The following is a 23384-nucleotide window of genomic DNA, read 5'->3' as shown; positions in this document are numbered from 1 at the left end:
AACTAAAATCATACATACAAAGTAACAAAAGTAAATGAGCAACTCTGACTCCACTAAAAACTGGGAGCATGGATCAGGTTCACCGGTAGGGTAAGCGTCCTCTGCTTTTCTAGAAACACCCGCCGAGTTGCTCAGGGTGATTGGCTGATTTAACCACTAAATAATTAATACTCATTTGTTAAGTCCAGGTAGTCTTTTGGGATCTTGATCATATGAGATCCTTTGTCCGTTAGATGTAGAATTATATAGTGACTTTCAATTATGATACTGACAATCTCATATGTAACATCTCTTTCAATTATGATACTGACAATCTCATATGTAACATCTCGATGAGCATGTGAGAGAGAGTTGAGATATTCTATATGATATTGTTAAACTTAATATCAAAAGTAACTATAATTTGGTTTAACTGTAATCCAATAATTATTTGCATTATTAATCATTAAAGTGTGATTATATGCTATTGGTGCATGATATCATTTTCATTTTAAACTCCAATAGAGATCTGATGTGATCTCACAATCGCTCTGAATGTGTTTTGACGGATATTTTCGAATATTTTGTCATGGACGTGAGAAAGAGAAATATCTGTCAAAAAAGATCAAAGGAGAAAAGACTACAAATTACTGATATTACTATTTCCAAGTACTACTGTGAAAGTACTTTTGTTCATGGGGTACCAATTTTCATGGTTTTCGTGGGTAGGCCGAACCATGAAATTTGGTTTTCATCGAAAAGGAGAATCATATTAATGTGTATACTTTAAACCTCAAAACCATGAATTTAAGAATCCACGGATTGTTTTTCTTTCCAAATCCATGAAAATTGGTATCCACAAATTAAAGTACTTTAACAGTAATCATAGAGTTCCATTTTCGACATTAACTTTTCTTTTATTAGACTGAGAAAGCAGAGTTTAACAAGAAAGATATGATCATTACAACAATTGAAGGAAACTTAGATAAAGTACGCAAAAATCTTCAGGACGCTGAATATGAGAATGTACAACTACGGTACAAGGTAGAAGGTCTTGTTGATGATCAGAAGAAACTGACAACTCTCAACTCTTCACTTGAAAATAAACTTGAGGCTGAAAGAAAAATTGTAAGTTGCTTTTAAGAGTTCTTTTTGTTCTATTGAAACCTTCTCTTTTGGGAAGAGATTAATTGATTTCTAAGTTTTACATTGTTTTTTTATCTTTTAATCAGTCAGTGAATGTTTTTTTTGTATGTCTGTGCAAATTGTCAGTTGAAAAAAATGTCAATCCTTTCTAGTGTTTAAAACGTAAAATTTATATTACAACTTTATTTCTATTTCTTTCTTCTTTTTGAACTATTCATTCATTTCTTTATACTTGAACAAAACATTTTAAGCCTAGTCTTAACATTTTTATTTAATCCAATATGTAGGAAAACAAATTCATATATAATGTTATTATTGATTATTGAATAAGACATATACATATTTCTTTCTAAACAGGGCCCCATCCTTTATTTTGTCATTTTTGAGCTGAGGTTTCACAGTTTTTATTTTATATCAAATATATGCGTGTTGATTTTTAGTATGATGAAAAACAGCAGGAAGTGATAACATTGAACCACAAACTCGACCTGCTCCAACGTGAGCACGATCATGTGTTGAATAATCTCAACACGGAAAAACAACTCAAGGATAAATTAAATGTAATGTTTGGTGTAGTGTGTAGCTTTCTTTTAAAGTCACATAGTTGTGATGTTTTATAGCACAAAATGGTTTGGGATAGTGTTCAGCTTTAACATCTATTAAGTAGTACTCCAGCTAAGAATCATGCAAAATGTGATTTGTGGTAGGAAAGCCTGCATATTTTTATTTTTGATATTTTGTTTAAAATGTTATAGTAAACAGAAATTTACATGTTTTTTTTCATTTAACTCGTACCCTAAGGAGATAAAAATTATATACTGTTTGATTTTCAATGTGGATTATCTCCTAAGAGCAGACAGATGGGAATGAATAATTATACATTTTATGATATAGACGTATGAAGCAACTTCAATACCGTAATAACAAAAATAAAAATGTCCATCACGTATTACAGAATTTGCATGATTCTTACAAAGACTACTACTTACTGTTTGCTGTGTTTAGCTAATATCATAAATGATTTTAGAATGCTGCGTTTAGTATATGTGTTTGCTGTGTGTCCTTTCTAACATTACATGTTTGTTGTTTTCACATAATAACTTATTTCTAGTGATGCACTGACTTTTAACATCACAAATAACTTGTTACCTGTAGGCCTTAATATTTTTGCTTTAACTTACTAAGAGTGATGTTAAAACATCACTCTAAATAAATTATTTCCATGGAATGCAAATTTCTAAAGCATATAATTATGAAAAAAAAAATCACTAAGACTAGTATATGACTTGTTTTACCATGGGCTGTCCATATAAATTGAGTATCCTACCAATAGTGACAGCAATTGGTAGTACACAGGCAAATGTACCACATATGATAATCATATAGTAATCATATGACAATCATATGACATTGAACATATGATAGTCATATGATTATCATATGATTCTCATATTTTAATTCTAGCTTGAAAACATATGACAATTATATGTTTGTGAAGAACGTTATTATCATATGATAATCATGTGATTATCATATGTAAACCAAAACATGATTATCATATGTTGCTTGATTTATTTGATAATCATATGATGCAAACCATATGATTCTCATTTGTGACACATTTGCCTGTGTATATATGGAATTAATGGTAGCCTGTTTTTGATATAGACTTTATCACAGTTCATGTCAGGTGACAGCCTGGTAGGACGAGCCTTAAATTAATCAGAAACAAAATGTCATTAGTTCCTTTTATTAGTAATTTATTATTTAATGCATGAAAAAATTTTTTGTTTCAAAATCTTCCAAGTACTTTAAAGAAGAAAAACTTAAGGAGGTAGACCTAGGGTAAGGGATGAAATCAGTGATATGTTTGTATCATATTCAATTTCACCAAAGCCTCTCAAGCTTTCGTTAAAGCAGAATAAAATGAATCCAAGTTAATTAGATGCTTACTTAAGATTGATGTAAAATGTTGAATACAAATGTTCCAAATGAATTTTAAGAGTTGTGTCCCTTACCCAAGGTCTACCTCCTGAAATGAACATTTTTCGTTTGTGGATGATTTATTTGTCATGCATGTTTCATGCATTAACTGTGAATGTAATTGTACTGCAAGCTATGTAAAGTTTAATTATGGTTGTTTTCATTTGCAGGCTGAAAAAAGTTGATCTTTCTTAATCAGTCAGCACATTTTAATTGCAAACTGATCAGATAACCTCGAAGCTCTTCCAACTTATTTATTGGTTGTAAAATCAGAATCTCCATAAGCACTTCTAACCATTTGCTATGTATAATGTTTTTCAGTATTCATAATTTTTTTCTAAGGTACTTGTATCAAAGCCTTTGTTAGACATTATATAACCACAGTTCATTGGTTCCTAAAAAATCTCCAATTGTTATATTTTACGTGATTTTGTTGTTGTTTTCTGTTTTAGATTAAATAATAAGTAGTACTTCTAGAACATTTTGAAAATTGATTGCCTTCATTATTATCAATTTTTTTGTCACTATTTTGTCTTACAATTCTTTTATTTAATTTTATTGAATTTCTTATTTTATGTACCGGTATTTATTTTTTATTTGATTTCCATGACTTTCATTCTAAAATTTGTTTATTAAAACTGGTCTCGACAAGTGGAAAAACTTTTCAAACTCAAACAATTACAGTTGTAGAACTTTTTGTTAACAAATGACCAAAAATTTCTAAATAAATCTAAAAAATAACATACTCACCTTTAAGGCTTGCCTTTTTACAGAACGATTACCAGATCTATTCCACACAGAATGAGAATTTGAGACAGGAGGTTAGAGATATACAGACAGAGCTGAACGAGTGCCAAAAACAGCTGACAGCTAGCGAAGAAGCACTTAAGAATGCTAAGCAGGATAAAGGAATCATGTATCATGGTAAGTTTGCATTCAACAGTAAGTGGCCCAAGAAGTTCTTTGTTCAACGAAATGTCTTTTAAACTAAACTAAAAGGTGTACCGGTAATTCCACCTGTGAATACTTGATTTATGCCTAATTGAAAACATTTTTAAAAAAATGGATGGTGAAGATGTTTAGCACAAAATTCAACTCAACTTGAACAATGGTGTTTGGTTCTCTCTGCCTGATATTTTACATTCTCTAGGCAACTACCAGTGTACTAAAACAATACAAGTACAATTATTACTTGGTGTCAGCTTAACTAATGCCAAACTGACAGTGTCATTGTCAATAAAAGTATGAATGGAAAAAGGAACAGATATGGTGAAAATGCAACCATCATATAACCCCTATAAAAATAGTAAATACAGAGATCTCCAAAAGGTCTTCAAATTGTGTAAACACACCTTCAAGTAAGCTCTGAAAGGCCTCTTATGTCCTATTGAAGATCAGAGTTTGAGGTGTTGACTGATAGTATTCCTGGCACCACATATTACCCTCACTATAGTCTACCACAATGAAACAGGACATTTACCGTTGTCTTTGGCAACATACCAGTTTTATTTTTTAAAAAGGAAGTACATAAGTTCTTTTCCAAAACAACTAAACATGTATTTTATTCAATTTATCTTTTTTTTTTATTCATAGAGTATGAAAATATGGTGAAGAGATTGAGTGAGAAGGACCATCAAATAATTGAGCTTCAGACTAAGTTGGAAGTGGCTATCTCTGAAAAGGAGAAGGAGCTTCATATGCAACAGCATGCTCTCCAGTTGGAGAAAACCTCAACTGAGAGAGAATTAGACATGACAAAGTGAGTATTCTGCTAATGTTCTAGTGCAACAAGGTCACAAAATGAATTGTAAATGGACAAGTATTTGCTTAAAGACAGGGTATGAAGTATTTTTATCATAATGCAATAGTAAGTAGTTGGCTGTATGTCTTTTTAGCTCACATGGCCAAAGGCCATGTAAGCTGTTGCCATCACTTGGCGTCTGTTGTCCGTCATCGTCGTCCGTTGTCATCGTCATTAACAATTTTTCAAAACCCTGACACTACTTGACCAATTTGAACCAAACTTGGTATGAATGTTCCTTTGGGTATCCTGCATAGAACTGATATGGGGATTTTTGATCTGTCAAAAAACATGGCTGCCATTACTAAAAATAGAACATAGGGGTCAGACATTAGTTTTTTGCATGTATCTCCAAAACCGTTAGGTTTAACTAAATTCTGACATAGGCACAAGTGTTTATCATGATGAGATCTATCTGTGGTCAAATTTTCATTTTAATCTGTTCAACCATGTTGGAGTTATTGCCCTTTTTCAACATTTTTCGCTATTTTTTGTTATTTCTTTCAAAAATCTTCTCCTCTGACTCTACTTCACCAATTTGAACCGAACTTGGTATGAATGTTCCTTGGGGTATCCTACCTAGAACTGATGTGAGGTTTTTTGATCCGTTGAAAACATGGCCGATGTTACTAAAAATAGAACATATGGGGTCAGACATTAGTTTTTCGCATATATCTCCAAAACCGTTAGGTTTAGCCAAATACTTTCAGTAGCTGAAATGATTCTTATTTTTAGGACTACAAAAGTCTTCAGGCATAAAAGTCATCAGATGCCTCCTTATAAGAGTTATTGCCCTTGACAGGGGAAAATGACAGGTTTTTTTTTACAGTTTTTAGCCAATGTCTTGAAAACTATGATAGATTTAAACTTTCATTTGCTGAAATGACCCTTATGATAAGTCCAATCAAAGTTTTCTTGAGTCAAAATTGTTGGACAACTTCTTGTTTAATTTATTGCCCTTGAAAGGCAAAATTCAACCAGGTGAGTGATTCAGGCTCCTGGGAGCCTCTTGTTTTATTTATTACTGCTACATGTGGTCTCATTATACTCCCACTCTGAAGTAGGAGTGTACTGTTTTAGCCTTGTCTGTGTTTCTGTGTGTCCATTACAATTCTTTTGGTCAAAATTTTCTGAGGAACTACTCATCACAGCTGCTTGAAATTTTAAAAAAGTAATCAACACATTAACACATTCGTCCTGGTGGTATGCTATATGGTGGAATTCATTTTTGGACAAACTTCCCATTTACTGAGGCATTTCTATATTTTTTGTCTATTTTTATATTTTATAGCTTACAGACTTTGACATTGAACATGCTAAATATAGCAAAACTTAAGATAATGGGCATTTCCCATATTAAGTGTCAGTCTGTAAGAATCAGGCAGTGGATGAAACATGGTATGAAAAAAACCATCGTTTTGATAGTGTAATTTGACTGATTGCACCATCAGAATTAAGGAAAAAAAACAATAATGTCCATATCATGTTGGTGCATTGTGTTATAATTTAATTGCAATGCAATGAAAATGAACATTTCAAAGGCAGATAACTCTGTCAAAAACCTCATTTTTCTAACATTTTATTGAAAAATTTCTGAGCAAAGCCAGTGATGCAGAGATTAAAGTATGGTCTTTTCAAACAGAGAAAGTATCGTTGAGTGATATTACATTGTACGAATGGTGAGGTTTTGACATGCATGTTTCTGATTTTTCACATTTTGCCTGATTCTTACAAACACACTCTTAAATAAGCCATTGTACTAACAAATTTGTTCTCTATTTTACAGGACTCAAGTCCTGAGTCTGAGTTCTGAAATGAAACAAAGGGACGATGAGTTATCTACCTTTGGAAAAACTCTTCATGAGTTGGAGGAGACTAACAGGTAAAATGAATTCTGAAAGTTCCAACAAAGGAAAATTAAGTTTCTTTAAAATATTTTCTTTTGAAAGTATTCATTATCTTAAAAACATCCTGTACAGAATTAATTGGAATGGACAAGATATTTTATTACTATAGAATCATCCCTCAAACCTGTAAAGTATTGAGTTCAAACTGTGTACACTTATTATATAATCAGCCAATTTTCTAGCATGTACAAATAGCAAAAGTCAGTGAGAAATTTTATTTACTTAACTAGATGTAGTTAGTATCACAAAATGTTGTAAGTATGAAATTGGTAGTAAGTAATATAATGTCTAATGCATTTTTTTTCTTCTATTACGATGTCAAAACTTATTTTTACTCTTGAAACTTTTTGTGAAATTAACCAATGTTTATTTAAGAATCAGGCAGTTGGTAATACACCTAAGCTGTTTTACATCGACCTTTTTTGGTGAAATGCATTTTGTACATTTAGAAAACACAAGTATAGTTGTAAAGAATGAATTGAGAGAAATTTTGAAATGAATAAATATATCTTCAACATCCTGTATCAGCGCTACAGAGGGAAAATTTTAAAATGAATAAATCTATCTTCAACATCCTGTATCAGCGCTACAAAGGGAATATTTCTGAGGTTTATAAAATACTGGTATTTTGTTTTTTGTATTTTGATATAGCATGGTTACTTTACTTTTACTTGCCTGATATTTACACAGATCTGTCCATAAGTAGTTACCATATAAATTATTTACCTAAAAAATATCTTAGGACTTGGCATGAAAAAATACCATGAATACAGAATATCTGTCACATCCAAATTGTCATGTATATATGCCATACACTTGTACTTCACAGGAGAAAATCAGAACTAGAGAGGGAGTTAGGAGAATCAAAGATTGTGGTTCATGACATGAAAACACTCCTGGAGAGTCATAAGAAAGAGATACTGTCTCTAAAGGAAGCTATATCAAATTATCAGGTTAGTTAGATCATTTACAGTCAGAGCAAGTAAATCTGTGTTGGTAAGGCTATGTAAGGGAGTCTGGCTAGTACTGTGATAGTATTATTGTTTGTTGGATACAAATTTTTGTGGTATTCGTGGGTTTGGCAAACTATAAAAGTTGGTTCCTAACAAAAAGGAAATTTTCCATTCATTTGTATGATGGAGTTGATAAATCATCTATGAACTGACATTTTTTCCCTAAAGCATGAAAATAAAAGTTCTTTCAAAGTATGAATTTGATTCTGTCAGAAGCATCCTGAATTAACCTATGTTTTTGGTACAGGAATATAAGCAATGAAAATAATAACAAATTAGAAGGGCAATCATAATGAGCATTTCTACTTGTTTGGTTAATAATGTTAGAATAAGCACCATAAAATCATAAGCAGTCTTCTTTGCTACTATTTTACCAAATGAAAAAAAGGTTAAATGCATACGAGAAAATGCTGAATCTTCAGTGTAAAGAACAAATTTGTATCCTTGTTGTACAGAAAGTATATAGTGATTATTGATGTCTGTCCATCTGTCCATTGGTCTGTCAGTAACTTTTTTGTTACAGCTTTCTCTGCAAGTACCGATCTTAGCCACTTGATGTTTTTACAAAAGTTTTATATAGGTATACCATATGGTGGTGTTGGATTTTTGACTAAAGCCACATCTGCTTCCTGTTTGATGACTTTTTTTATATTTTGAATATATGTTTACAAGAGTTGGTAGCTGTGGTATCTTTTAGTGAGCTTTTGTCAGTTTTATAGTTTTATTACTACAATTAGTTAAATATATGCCTCTTTTGACAAGGGAACTTGAACTCTAAATTCTTGTGTTTAATTCTGTCTTCAGGGGTTCAAATTAGTCCTGGTCCTGAGGTATGGGACCTTGGATTTCTGATGCAGGGCTATTCAATTTTCATTTACTAGATCCTGGACCTATCATACTCTACATTTACTTTTATTGAGGACCTTTACTTTTCATCTGATGGACCTTTCATGTAGGATGTTGAAAAGTTCAGGTCTTTTCACTCTTGAAAGTAAATTTGAACCCCTATTTTATTATTCCCAGGAGGCCATATCTAAAGTTCAGCTGGAGAAGGCTGGTGTGGAGGACAAACTTCACAGACTGGATGAATCTACAAGTGTACAGATACATGATCTTACTAAAACTGTGGAAGGTTTAAGGTCGGCTAATGATGGAGAGAAATTCTACCTAAAAGATAATCTTAATCAGGTTTGTTTGGAAATTATTTGATTTACAAAGGAGAAGTGAAAATATCAAAATATCATACCTGATGATTCCCAAAAAAGTAGTGAAAAAATTAGTGAATTGTCACTTAAGAATATAGGATTTGTTGGAAGTTTATGGTTAAAATGACAATATTTTCTGAGAAAAATATTTTAATTTTTACATCAAAAATAAATTTGCATTTATCTCCCACATGAGAAAGTGTCAATGGGAGAAACTGTTCCAAAGATTAACAAGTGTGAAATATAGTAAAAATGTCCATGAGACAGTGACATCAAAGTTGCACTACCTTATCAGTGTGGAGCAGGGCTAAACTGCAAGTTCATATTTTTGCCTAACCACTGGGTCTAACACACTTGGTTCCACTATCAAATATACAGCGCTAATTTATAAACATAAAATTTAAATACCAGTTAAGCACATATTTGATAGTAATAGCAAGCCCCTGTGTCCTAAGGATGTATTAACAAATTTGTGCAAAATTATGAAAAAAAGGATCAAATATATTTGTATTTCATTTTTTATTGTTTAAACCAGATACTTAATATTTTTTACATTTTTGTTAAAAAATATTTGGAATATAACAACAATTCGTTGTTCAGAATATAGTATTTCAGTTTTGATTTGAGATTATGTAAATATACTTATGAATTTGTATTCTTACACTTGTCAAGACATGAATGAATTTGTATAATTTGCATGGTAATGGATTTGATGCTACCATCCATTCTGTATTTTAGCTATCTGTTTGGGTGACAAGTTTTGGTAGGCTTAACTTTATAAATGAGGTTAGTAGAGAGAGAACATTGTATTAGATTTAGACTCATTGTAGAATTTACTGATTGAGTTTTAATTTTTTTCTTAGACTAAGTCTGAGCTTCAGTCAATTCAATCTAGTCTGTCATCTGCTGTCCAGACCAGGGACAAACTTACTGCTGAGAACCTTTTGCTAAAAAGAACAGTGGAGGAAACTAGAGAACAGCTTCAGGAGGAGACAACAGCCAGGAAAGTTGCTGGTCAGAAAGCTGGTTCCCTGGAAAGTCAACTTCATGAGAGCAGAAAGGAAAGGGTAATGATAATTGGTATTATGTTGAACCTTGAGAATTTGAGAGTTTACCACTTTAGGAAAGTCCATGTTTTTGGGCCATTTAATAGCCAAGTAGTATTTTTTATAAAAATCTGACTGGAGGTGATTCATGCATGTCTAAAACTCACCAAACTCAGTTTTATTTCTTGTTCAGAAACCGTTATAGATCACATAACCAGTCTTAGTTTTGCATTTCTGAGTTGCACTTTTGAGATGAAATTTATATAGATTGTACATGAAATTAGTACTTTCCAAGAATTATCATTCTTGATTTGGTTGATTTTAGTGGGAATTTAAGTAGTTTTCTCAAAAGTACAGATCTAAATACAGAAAGGACTTTTGTCACATAGAAATATAGTATATGTAGACCAAAAAAGCATCGTCTGATCCAGGTGTTTTTCTACATCATGAATCACTTTACTACAGGCAATGTCTGAATTTTATATGGACTGGTACTTCAGGCTATAAAACTTTTTTTAAACCCCTGCACTGAAGGAGGGGTATATTGTTTTACCCTTGTCTCACTGATTTATATAGAAGTGTCTTGTAGTTGGATGTGACTTATGGTTTTGATGTCAACAACTTTTTATTTGCCACTCAGCTTACATATTTCTACAATATAACATAAGTTGGTATTCCAAGTATCACTAGTAGGCATTGACTCACAGATATTTTATTTTAAATAGGTTTAAAACATTGTAGATATACTTTTATGAAACTAAAATTTGCTCAATAATCTAACTAAAAACCTATTGTAGTGTGACTCTCATTATGAGGCCAAACTAGTGAAGTTATACTGTAAATTGTCTCTCTCATTCACCGTCTCTTTCTCAAATAAAAAACAAAACTTTGAAACAACACGCATACATTTTTAAATTGGCAAACAATCAATAATTTTTTTTACTTTAAAGTTCTGTATTATGCCATAAAATGATATCCATATTGAATTGACCAACATACAATTTTCAACTTTCATGCTTTCTTTGCAGTTCCTCACAGAAGAGAAGTTAAACAAATCTCAGGATACAGTTTCTAAACTTGAAAAAGAATTGAAATTTGAGAAGGAGAAATTAAAGACTGCTGTAGAGAGAAGTCAAGAGTTTGAAGCCTCTGCTTACTCCAAGGAGTGTACAGCTAACGCTAAACAAGAACAAGTTGATTTACTGCAGGTAACAATTGATATAGGATAATTATTGTTATGAGTGAATAACAAAGCCTTATTACAAGTGCCAAGATTTTACTGAGTGCACCAAATTTGTTCAAGTTCTGTGCACAAGTTAAATCTCCAAGTAGTCTCGACATGATTGATTTAGAGGCTGTCCTCGTAGAAACCAGACAAATCCTATGATATGGAGAGCACAGGGTTAATTTTATATCACTAAATTTTTTGTTCTAATGTAATGTTTAACTCATTATCATGTCGAGAACAAGAGGAATTTTCTGCATCAAAAGTGGATGACTCAGATTATATATGTTTGAAGTTACCTAAACAGATCAACAATTGTAAACAGATCAAAGAATTATTTCCCTTTATCTTTATTTTTATAGTACTTCTATGTAATTTACTTCATTCTCAGCATTTCAGCGAATTGCAAAACAACATTCATTTTTTAGAATACATGGGTTTGTGATCTCAAATTGATAAAAATATTTAAAAAAAAAAAAAACGAAGTTAGGCATGTACCACCCATTGCCTTGGTTTTCCATAGACAGCCGTTAATTTTTTTTTATTTACATTATTCAGCATGAGTTAAATCCTCAATCGTTCTTGGCATTAGTGATCATATTTCGGTTATTCACGATAACCAATTGATTATCCTATTTATTATATAGATTTTCTTCATATTTTATCAATATTTTCAATATGAATTTTAAATTCTGTGATTGGCGGATTGATATCAAAGTTGTGATGTTTTGGTAGGAGAAATGGCGAGAGTGAAATTACCGAATTTATTTCACAGTGTGACTTATCAAAATTTATTATTTGGAAACATATATTTATTTAATAGACCTGTTTATTCCATTGATTTTCTTTATTGCTATTTTCAAATAAATTTTGAATTTTGTTATCAGTGGATTGGTATGCCAAATCATCAGTAATATCATATAAGGTAAACTTCACATTAGAAAAGCATTGTGACGTTTCGGAGGGAGAAAGTCCCGAAAATGAAATTAGTGTATTGACTTTACATGTAAATTGTCAACATTTAGTACAAATGGACCATTAATTTGACAATTAACTTCTATCTTTATAAAGTTATAGGTGATAAATATATTTTGTACAATATTTAGATTGCATTAAACAGATGAAAAATATGTACCTCCATTTTTTGGAAAAATAAAAGTTAAATTTTAGACCAAAGTGTTATATAGTTATAACAATCCTTTTTTTTTTGCAGAATGAAGTAAGCAAGCTGAAGCAGATACTGGAAAGTCAGAAAATACAAATGAACTCAAAACTGAAGAGAAATGCAAATGATATGAGCCAGCAAATGTAAGAATAAAGTTATTTTTACGCACCCAAATGTGCCACATATGGTAATCATATGACAATCATATGATATTGAACATATGATAGTCATATGATTCTCATATGGTAATTTTGGCTTAAAAACATATGACAATCATATGTTTGTGAAAAACATATGATTATCATATGATAATCATATGTATACTGAAACATATAATTATCATATGGTGCTCGATTTATATGATAATCATATGATGCAAACCATATGATTCTCATGTGTGGCACATTTGCCTGTATAGATTGAATAATGTATTGAAGTTTGAAATGTGTAGTGAAAGAAATGAATAAATTATGAAAATATATTATGTAAATACATAGCTAGCCCTATATCTGGTAGTGATTTTCAATTATGATTTATTATTGTGTCCATTTCAATATATTGTGGTATTCGTTACATTTCTTCAAATCCTTTCCTTTTCTGTTATTTTAAAATCTTAATATTTTACACTGTGTGCCGAAATAATATAGAATCCAAAATATGAATGTGCGCAAACGTTTTCAATTTTTTTGCACAAACATCATGTGTGCCTACAGTAAATCGTGAAATTGTGTGCAAACATGCTTTTCCCATAATAATTCTCTAACTTGGCGAGACCTTGTTATATAATTAGAAAAAGATTAAATCTTATCTTTTTGGTGTCTGAAATTTTTTTTTTGCACTCATACATGTGTTAGATTCTTAATTTCTCACACTCGTCAGAAGATGTGAAAGTTGAGCAGAATGTGGAGAAATTGAAATTTGAAACTGGAAGTAAAAACTTTTCTTGTTTACAGAGAGCTGATAGATATGGATAGGAATAAGCTGTCACATCAAAACAAACAGCTGTTTGCAGACTTAGAGAGTTCCAGGGAGACTGTACAAATGAAAAACAAAGAAAATCTCAAGGTATGTGAAAATAATTAAACTGACATCATTCTGTTTGATCATTATCAGGAATATTACTGCTTTCATCAGATCACATCACATTGTCATTTGCATTTATTGTTTTATTTAAGGTGCTAAATGAAGTTTTGTGACCTATTGTTTTTGCTTTTTCTTCATCTGAAAGTGAAGTTGTCCAGGCGATTACTCAGAGACCATTTTTTTGATTGATACCAAACTTGGCTCAAAAATCAAGCATTCTCTGGGGTGTGCATGCATTTTTCAAAATTTCAAAATGGTTTCCAAGTTCAAAATAGCAGCCTAAAACAAAACAAAAAAAAATAATTAAAAAAAAAAAAAAAAAAAAACAATCTATAAAATTAGTGAGACTATTCAGTTGTATGAAAATAACTCAGATAGCATTTCTTGACTTGCTGCTTTCACAGTGGTAAAAATTTTTTTTATAAAGCTGCCATTTTTTTTTTCAAAATGGCTGCCAAAATCAGCAAAATTTCTGCATTGTTCAGTTTTGATGAAAATTGATATCTTGGGTGAACATGGCCTACTTGATTCAGTTGTGGTTTCAGATTTTGTAAGTAAGACACCATTTTTTCAAAATGGCCACCAAAATCGGAAAAATTTAAACATAGTTTGATTTCAATGAAAATTGATATCTAGGGTAGACATTATTTTCTAATTTCCATGACAGCTTCATTATTTGGCTGCATTTGACTATTTGCAGGTTTTGGTGACATTTGTGTTTTGCATGCAAACTTGTTTTTAGTAACATGGGCCATGGCAGCAGGATTAGAAAGAAAAATGTTAAATTTGACAATTATTTACGCACATATTTTAATTATTCTCATTTATTACTGAAGAAAGAATTTTCTATTTGTACTTTCTATTTTGTTATGAGATCTCATTATTTATCCTGTTTTTCACAGTTACATGAACAGATCTTACAGCTACAAGAGGAAGCCAATGAAATGAAATTCAAATACAAAGCTTCAGAAGAGTCACGGAAGACTGAGGAAGAACTCTATACCAAGCTACAGCAAAAGTAGGTGTTAAAGTTAAATAAATGAAAATTTGAGGTTCTCAGGTCCTGAATCCACTCTTTGTATGGTACTGCATTATTGTGGATTTTCATGTGTTTTTGTCTATATTTGAGGAAAAGTGTAGTTTCCATGACAACCAAAATATGATAACATCTTTTATGTTGGTTTTTACTTAAGTTCATATGTGCTACAGACAAAATTTCATAAAAATATGCAACTGCTGTGCGCCACTCACTGTGTGAGATTTACATGAAATGGTACTTAATAACTTCTTTGTTTTTTTACATAGGCATGCCATATTTGGCACGTGGGTGTATCACCATGTATGGTGTGTTGGTACATTCATGACCTCTTTATGACCTTGACCCTTGACCTTAAGGTAAAAGTTAAATGTTTTTTGAACATCGATTTGTGTCTGGGACAATTTTTATGTAGGCTTTCCATTTATGGTGTGTAGGTGAATCACCATAAGGCAATGTGTTGGCTATATTCATGACCTCTAAATGACCTTGACTTTTAAACTTAAGTTAAAATTATTGAATTTTTAATTTTTATACCATATATCACATGTTCTCTCTTTGAATGATTTTTTTTACCATAATATTCAAATCTGTGACTCAAGTAAGCATAAATATATGTTGATAGCAGGGGTATTTTTTGTCAGTTTAACTCACAGCATTTCTAATTACAGTTTATTTTTTCATTATTGAGATGTTGAATAGCCTATTTGAGACATTGAATAACCTATTTTACATATATGTTATTGTGTGTACATTTTTAAGGGTTATGGGGTGGGGGGGGGCAGGTATTTTTTTAAGTGCTTGATTGTAGGAATTTTCATTTTGAATTGTTATTGTTTTAGGGTTCAAGATCAGGAGGAGGAGTTGAAGAGAGTGAGGACATTTTTAACAAGGAAAGCTGAAGAATCAGGGGGAGCAGAAAAATCTGCCTGGTATGTTTCTTTTAAACTGCATTATGTTGAGGTTGTGAAATAGTAAGGATGTCATGTTGTTCCAGAGAACCATTTTAAGTTATCACCATACAATTATGTCTGTAATAACATGTCTGTTTACTTGTTTTGAAACACTGCTGTTGTTTTAGACTATTAATTTTCACATTTAAAGCATTATGCAAAGATAAAAACAAGTGGTAACAGTAAAAACTAGTAACATTTCATGAATGTAAAATACAGTTATAGTGAGGGAGTACTTATGCCCATCTTGGTTTTGTTTGATCTATAAAACTATGAATTCAAATTCCCAACAAGAATACACAATTTTCATGGAATACTTCAATATTCTGATGAAATTAGAATTGACAAATCCACTAACACAGGAAATCTTCACAAACAACAACAAAAAATAAAAATAAATAAAAAATGGTGCATGCAAATAAAAATACCAAAGCATGTACTGTGCATTTGGAAATAACTGTTATGTTTGTTTATTCATAAAAAAATATCATTGAGTTGCAATTGCTATAATAACAGCTTGCCTTATGGTAATTAAACAACACATGTACCAGTTTTCCTTTTTTGAATGTTAGACCTATGACCTATGCACTGTAAATACTATATAACGGGTTATTTCTGTGGGTGTTGTTTTTTTATGTAATTTAGTGATCTGTCTAAAAAAGGCCAAAATAAATTCCACAAAATATTTATACCTGGCTTAAGTACTTTATCCATCACTTATCATAGCCCCAAAATTAGAAACAACAAATTTGTTAGTATACCCTTTGGTTTCAAAATTCCCAAAATTTTGCACCTGCTAAAATGACCCACTGTATGATAAATCAATATTGATAGAATTGAATCCCATTTAAATCTAGGCATGAGATGAATAAAATGATCCAAGACATGAGCAAACAAATGTCCCAACACCTTGAGTCACAACGAGTCTATGACAAAGACAGCAAGGATCGTGATTCCAAAGTCATCCAACGGTACAAGAAACAGATACATGATTTAAATACGGAACTACAGACTGAAAGGGCCCTACATAAGATTACAGCAACCTCCTTACAGAGTCTTGAGGAGGATTGTGTCAGATTGAGGCAGCAGTGTCAGGCCATGAGGCGGCGGAACAATTCTGCTTCAGACAAGTAAGTTTTTGTTTTTAAGTTTTTAGAAAAGTTATCCACGTTAAATATTTTTGATTTAGTCATAGATCAAGTTTTAAAGATTTTGCACTTCATGTTGAAAACAAGGGTAGTTGAATGAAAAAAACGCCATAAAACAAGTAAGTTTCATCACACCATAATTTAAATCCACAAAAAGAAAAAGCTCAGAAGCTTTTTTGGTTTGATTATTTTATATTTATAAATTTCTGTCACATTATTTCTTCCTTTCGGAAACACATATTGTTAGTCACCACATATGATCAATATATTAACCCTCATGTACTTGTGTGATTTTTGTAGGTCACCACATTTGATCAATATTTTAACCCTCATGTACTTGTGTGATTTTTGTAGGTCACCACATATGATCAATATTTTAACCCTCATGTACTTGTGTAATTTTTGTAGGAAATATAAATCACGCATGGAAGCAATCAACGAGATAATAGCACGATCACAGTCTCAAGCACAGGCAATGCTGTCCTCTGGAAATTACTTGGATGACACAATAAAAAGTTTAGGTAGTCCCAGAGTAACATTTAATGAATCACCAGACAATTCTATATGTAGTGATATGTCTTTCAACAGCACTGTTGCTGTTTTAGACAATGAATCCTCACCACCGAAACCTACACAAAGATCAACACCAAAGAGCTAACAGTAGAAACTAGTAACTTACCTGTTTACAGTAGAAATAATAACATAATCATGAAATTTCAAAGTTATGCCAAAATACATGTAATAATGCGATATTTAGTTTAAGTAGGATAAACAATTAGTTATTATATTGAACACATTTAATCAAAGATTACATGAAGCAAAGCTGTCTAACTAAAGAAAAAGACAGTTCACATATACCTCCAATATCTTGAAAAATATCACTTAAAATCATGTTTATGAGTCTAAAACTATTTAATGGCATATGTTTATACATAGAAATGAAAAATTTAGTAACTCAATTTTTTTTTAAAAAACATATTAAATAGGAATATTTTAACAAAGCATTTAAAATACGAGTCCTGTCATATTTTGCCATCATGCTAATATCATGTGTTTTTTTTCCCTTGAAGCTTGAATATATTATTGTGAGTAGCAGAAATATTGTAACAATCAAAATGTCATAAAGTGCAAAGAAATGCTAGAATTAATTTGGTGCAAGTTGTTTCGTCATCACATATCTGTTCATGCATGACCAAGTTCACTATTTTCATAATTTTATAAATGTTTTCAAGCCTAATAAATACACTGGTCACATACATGATGTATATTGTTCTATTTGCATTTTTTGTATTTCATTCTCAGTCCAGACCACAAAAGCATTTAATTTCTGACCTTGCCAAAACTTAATGGTGTCAACATACTATCAACCAATTACAATTGCCAGGGTAAACATACCTTTAATTTATTATTAAGGCCAATCAATATTATTTTAATGCTCTTTACACGTTCATAATGACATTTGTATATTGTTATGGAAAGCTTTGCTTTGAAATCTTACTTGAGGATAATAACCTATGTTTTACCCATTATTTTATTATAAAAGGTGGGTGTACTGGTCAAAATGTGTTTATATCTTAAAAAAATGACTCCAGTGGTTGTGAAGAGCAAGAAAACAATTTGAATTAGCCGTAGTTTGGTAATTTTATTGAAGAAGTGTCTCACTGTGATTTATCAAACTAGTTGTGATATTTTTTTTTATTTTTCAAGATTATTTTTTACATTGAAATATACATGTATATTATTTGTTTTTTTTTTATATTTATATAGAGTTCATATTTACATCTTTTAAGCTATATCATGTTTTTTTATGTGATAGCATTTGAGTATGCATTTATACTTTAACCAAAACACGAGAAAAATCAAATCCTTATCTTGTCCCCACTTGCTTTAATACTCTATGTATACTTCTAAATAAATCACAAATAATTTTTTCTGAACTCTCTCATAAAGTTGGCAATTATCTTCAATTGTCAATTTCCTTTATTGAATCAATTGGTCTATAATACCTTGCCCTATAAAATTGACAGAAACTATTCATAACTCCAATTACTGTTTTTATGACATTACAAATAGTTGCAAATATTTTTCAGTAATGTTCAACTTTCATATCACCAATCCAAGTAACTAGTGGTTACATTCACAGAAAGTCGGAAGTATAAAATGGACCATAATTAATGATGTCATAATGCTATATTCTATTATGACATCATTACATACAATCTATTTTTTACTTATGACTGTTTGTCAAATCAACCACAGTTCTTTAGCTATGGACTGGTTTATTTAATTTTGAGTGATATTCCTTTTTTACTGCTCTTGTTTCAGAATATCAGATAAGGCTTTGATTTTTCTCATTTTTAATTTATTTTAATTTTAATCTGATTCATTCCATATGATTAGAGATCAAGATTTAATTATAGTAGTTTAGGTGCCATATATTTATTTTGAAGACAATATAACAATGTAACAGTATTTATAACAATAATACCTCATTAGACTCCCCTATAACTTTTTAAATGTGCCGAGAGCAATTAAGATGTATACTTGAATAAAAGGAACAAATATCAAAATATTGGTTTAGATTTAGATGAATTATACCTTGTCTACATCCTATTACACTTTACTGTTTCTACACCTCCACAATTCAAATCTTGTGGTGCATGCATTTTTTTGCAAGTCAATTAATACCCCTCCGCTTTCTGTGTGCTCTTTTCTACAAGTTCATTGAAAATTTTTCTGAACTATACAATGGTACAGTGGATTCTTTTTTATCATGTAACCTGTTTGTCTGAAAAATATATGCAATTAACAGATATTGTCATTTCAAGGGAAAATACCTAATGTTTTCTAGGTTTTAGTGGGGTATATTCTTTCCTCATGTCTAATCAGATCGCTGCTTTATTGTCTAGCCAAAAGAAAAAGAAAATATTGTTGTAAGAACAAATTTCTTAAGAAAACGGAGGTATTTCACTAACGATGTATTGTTGTTTCACCCATGGTACATTTTTGAGTAAATTTTTAAAAATATTTATGCAGTTAATAGGAATTTTCTTATTTTTGGCCTTATGTTATGCATATAAGAGGATTTTTTGCATGGATAAGATGTAAGATGTTTTGTTCTTTGAGTTTGGATGCCATTAACAGGAATATGCAGTTAACTGGTATGCGATTAAGTGGAATCCACTGTACTAGTTTTCTGATGGATCTTTTTTAATCATCTCCACTGTTTTTAGTGAAAAAGTAAAAAAATAACAATACAACCAACCCTTCTCTAGTTAGAAATTTTGTAACTTGTATTTCTATCAAAGTATACTTCAAGGTCTAGATCACAAATATATTCTAACACTTTTATGTAATAATTATAGAAAGAAAATTCTGTTTAGTTCCCCTAAGTAGACCAAAAATGATGCATTTAAAATCATGAAATTAGTAATTTTCATTATGAATTATCAATAAATTATTCATAGTACATTGATATATTTGCATTTGTGTGGAAGTAATGTGTTCAATTACAGCTCTAACTAAACTAAGTTTGTAAGATTTAGATTTTTTAACAAAATGCCAAAAAATTCATTTCTTTAAAAAAAATAACCAGAAATAAATGAAGTGTCTAAAATGAATTGTAAAATTTGCAAAAAGATGGTGAGTAACATATATGTCTGAAGTAGTTTTCATTCTAATCCACTAAAAGTGTTCAGGATTCAAGTTCCCCAAAAAAAATCTCAAGTTGAGATTTTCTCATAACCTTCCTCAACTCAAATTTCGACCAATTACATCAATTTGAATTGAAAATTTGAGAAAAATCTCATGTTTTGAGGAAATTCTCAAGTTGAGATTTTTTAAAAAACCCAATCAAGACTGTGTTAAGACCATAACAGCATTCAATTGTTTGTTTAACTTTTTTGGGAACATTTGAGTCAAAGTAGTTTAATAACTATCAACCAAGTTAAAAGTTATGTTTTTTTCAGTAATCAATTTAAACACTCAGATCTGTTTTTCTTCTTTAAATGTTTCATTGATATCATGTTTTTATTTTAGTACAGTTGCAAAGGACATAGTTTAGTATTCAACTTTTCTTGTTACAAAAATCATTTATTGAGCTAACATTCAACTGGCTAGAAATTCTTTCAAAATTAATTTGAAATATAGACACAATTACAGTCAGCTTATTGATGTCCATACATGTAACATGAACACATTTTGTAAAAATAGAGATATACTGATAAAATTAGTAAATATTTCTTAGTTTAAAGGGGTTATTAAAAGTTGTGAGTTTGCAATAAAAAATTGTGTTCATAGATCTGAAATTAACCCTCTAAAAATTCGTAACTCCATATTATAAGTCTCAGCATTATATTTTAAGTATAATGATTTTTAACATTGAATTATATCTCATTTGAATGACACACGCATCCAACGAAATTTTATTTTTGAGATTTTTTTTTTCTGAATTTATGTATTTCAGTTTCATTTGGTCAAGATAGTTATGCATTTAACATTGTCACCCAGGAGTTTTAAGTAGCTGTCTTTGTAAGAATCATGCAAAATCTGAAAAATGTGATACACCCCCAAAAAGTCTACATATTTTTATTTTTGTAATTAAGTTGTTTTATGGGTCTATATTATGAAATGTGTTATTATGCATTCAAATCTGCCTGCTCTTAGGAGATAATCAACATTGAAAATCCAATAGATTCTATTGTATTTGAGTGTCATTTACAGAGTTATCTCCCTTACTTTTGAATTCTACAATGCATTCTATGCAATTTTTATCTCCTATAAGCACGGGTTATATGAAAAGCCAAATGCTAATTTCTGTTTACTTAAGCTTTTTAAACAAGATATCAAAAATAAAAATATGTAGGCTTTCCAACCATGTATCACATTTTGCATGATTTTTATGTGGAGTGCTTCTTAAAGACATATCTGCGAGTTATATTTATTTTATTGCTTACTTATTTATATAGCAACAATTCAGTTGTTTTTCTGTTGAAAATTTCTTAGTTGTACTGTTGTCAGATTCCGTCCTTTTTACTTTTTGTTAGTTTGTTTATCGTTACTGATTTTTGGACATTTCATGCGAAGGAAAATAGCAGACACACCAAACTGACTGGTTCTCTGCATCAGTGAGCAGAAGCAGGATAGTGAACATCATTTTTGGGTTCAGTTTTTACAGTTTTCATTGTAGTTACTTGACTTTTATATTTTGAAAATTCATTCTGATATTTGCACGCTTTAAGGTGCTTTAAATTTCAAGAAAAAAACGTAATTTGCTAATCCTACCCTAGATAAGATAGGGAACCAGTTTGCTTACTGTGGGAGTTTATTTCTCTTAGCATGAAATAGAAAAAAAGGACCATCCACTCCATCCACAGTGAACTATTAGATAGTCTTTTCAATATCACTCATTTATCATTTTAGCATCGTACAATATATATGTTATACAACTAATATTAGACAATAAAGCAATCATTTTACTTCTTGGTTTTTATATCTCTCTCCTTTTTTGTTACCATTGTCAGTACGCTTTTTTGATAGTAGTTATGTCTTTGACTACTAGTGACAGCCACTTTATATTTTGACAGAAGCCTTATTTTGGTATGCCATATCGCTGAGTTGTTGGCTTTGGGAACATGAATTTGCATTTATAATTTGACTATATGGGGTATTAGTAATGGGTAATGACTCGAAAGTTTCTTTTTATTATCTTAAAGGCCATTATAGTCTTTTATTTACGTATGCAGCTGCAAAGAAACATCTTTTGAATATATGTGTTTCTAATAAAGATCTTTCATTTTTCACCAATGATAGGACTAGTACGTATACTCAAATATAAAAATACCATCTATATAGACCAAAAGGTTTCTTCTGATTGTAATTTGTAGCTGGTAATATAACAAACGTAGATATAATACCAATAAGAAGAGCAAGAAGATTTGACAGCTTCAGATTACACATTAGCCGTGCTAAAATATTACTCAAGAAATCTTTAATGGCATCCATTTGTTCAAATGATGTCAGTGTAACATAACTGGCCTGGGTTTCATTAAAAAAAATGAGAATCAAATCCTTAGTTTTTGTCAATGTTCAATTTCAAGTGATCTGATTGGTCGAAATTTCATTTGAGGAAAGATCGAGGAAAATCTCAATTTCACAGTTTTTTATGACTGTTTCATAGATGATTAATGTCTTGCTCACCTTAGTGTTATAGTACGATAACTGGTATTCGCTACCTTGGATATGGTTATATCATTATTTGTGAATATTTATCTTCCTACTCGGACGTTACATTTTATCAGCAACTCAGCGGGTATTTCTAGGAAAGCGGAGGTTGCTAACAGTACATGTGCACCAGGGCCATTATTTAGTATTTGGTGTAGGCGAGGTTGCTCGTTCACTTTTTGTTTTTTTTTGTACGTGTTATTTTGACTTTTATATATATTTTGTCCTATTTCCTCTGTCTATATATTTTGTTGTATCTGTCCTATTTCCTCTGTCTATATTCTTTGTTGTATTTGTCCTATTTCCGCTGTCTATACCTTTTCCTTGGAATATACTCATTTGGTTTCTGCTTGAGTTTTGGTTCCATCGATTACTCTCAAACGAGTAAGAACAGACCAGACAAGTAGCTCTTTCGATCTGCACTAGTCAGTTCTATGAAAGATGTAGTTGCATTAGGCAGTTCTATGAAAGG

The 23384-nt window shown here is 30.9% G+C and overlaps 1 protein-coding gene across 4 annotated transcripts in view; it reads left to right on the top strand.

The window, feature by feature from the left end:
• The window catches only part of LOC148621299 (uncharacterized), a 54955-nt gene extending 32788 nt beyond the window's left edge, over nucleotides 1-22167 (top strand). For 3 of the 4 annotated variants that reach the window (XM_088575468.1, XM_088575465.1, XM_088575466.1), the window contains 15 exons: nucleotides 904-1107; nucleotides 1566-1685; nucleotides 3882-4032; nucleotides 4702-4867; nucleotides 6696-6791; nucleotides 7646-7769; nucleotides 8853-9017; nucleotides 9898-10101; nucleotides 11109-11288; nucleotides 12519-12613; nucleotides 13424-13535; nucleotides 14456-14571; nucleotides 15432-15521; nucleotides 16400-16672; nucleotides 17099-22167. In XM_088575468.1, the coding sequence (XP_088431594.1) occupies nucleotides 904-1107; nucleotides 1566-1685; nucleotides 3882-4032; nucleotides 4702-4867; nucleotides 6696-6791; nucleotides 7646-7769; nucleotides 8853-9017; nucleotides 9898-10101; nucleotides 11109-11288; nucleotides 12519-12613; nucleotides 13424-13535; nucleotides 14456-14571; nucleotides 15432-15521; nucleotides 16400-16672; nucleotides 17099-17348 (2346 nt within the window). In that variant the 3' untranslated portion in view covers nucleotides 17349-22167. The remainder of the gene's footprint in view (nucleotides 1-903; nucleotides 1108-1565; nucleotides 1686-3881; nucleotides 4033-4701; nucleotides 4868-6695; nucleotides 6792-7645; nucleotides 7770-8852; nucleotides 9018-9897; nucleotides 10102-11108; nucleotides 11289-12518; nucleotides 12614-13423; nucleotides 13536-14455; nucleotides 14572-15431; nucleotides 15522-16399; nucleotides 16673-17098) is intronic. The other variant, XM_088575467.1, reaches the window with a different exon arrangement.
• The last annotated feature ends 1217 nt before the right edge of the window (nucleotides 22168-23384 follow it).

The sequence above is a fragment of the Perna viridis genome, chromosome 3 (assembly GCF_037379345.1).
Source record: "Perna viridis isolate PV_CMFRI_1.1 ecotype Kerala chromosome 3, ASM3737934v1, whole genome shotgun sequence".
Lineage (NCBI taxonomy): Eukaryota > Metazoa > Mollusca > Bivalvia > Mytilida > Mytilidae > Perna > Perna viridis.
Note: the sequence above shows the minus strand (reverse complement) of the source record. Positions and strands in the feature narration are given on the sequence as shown.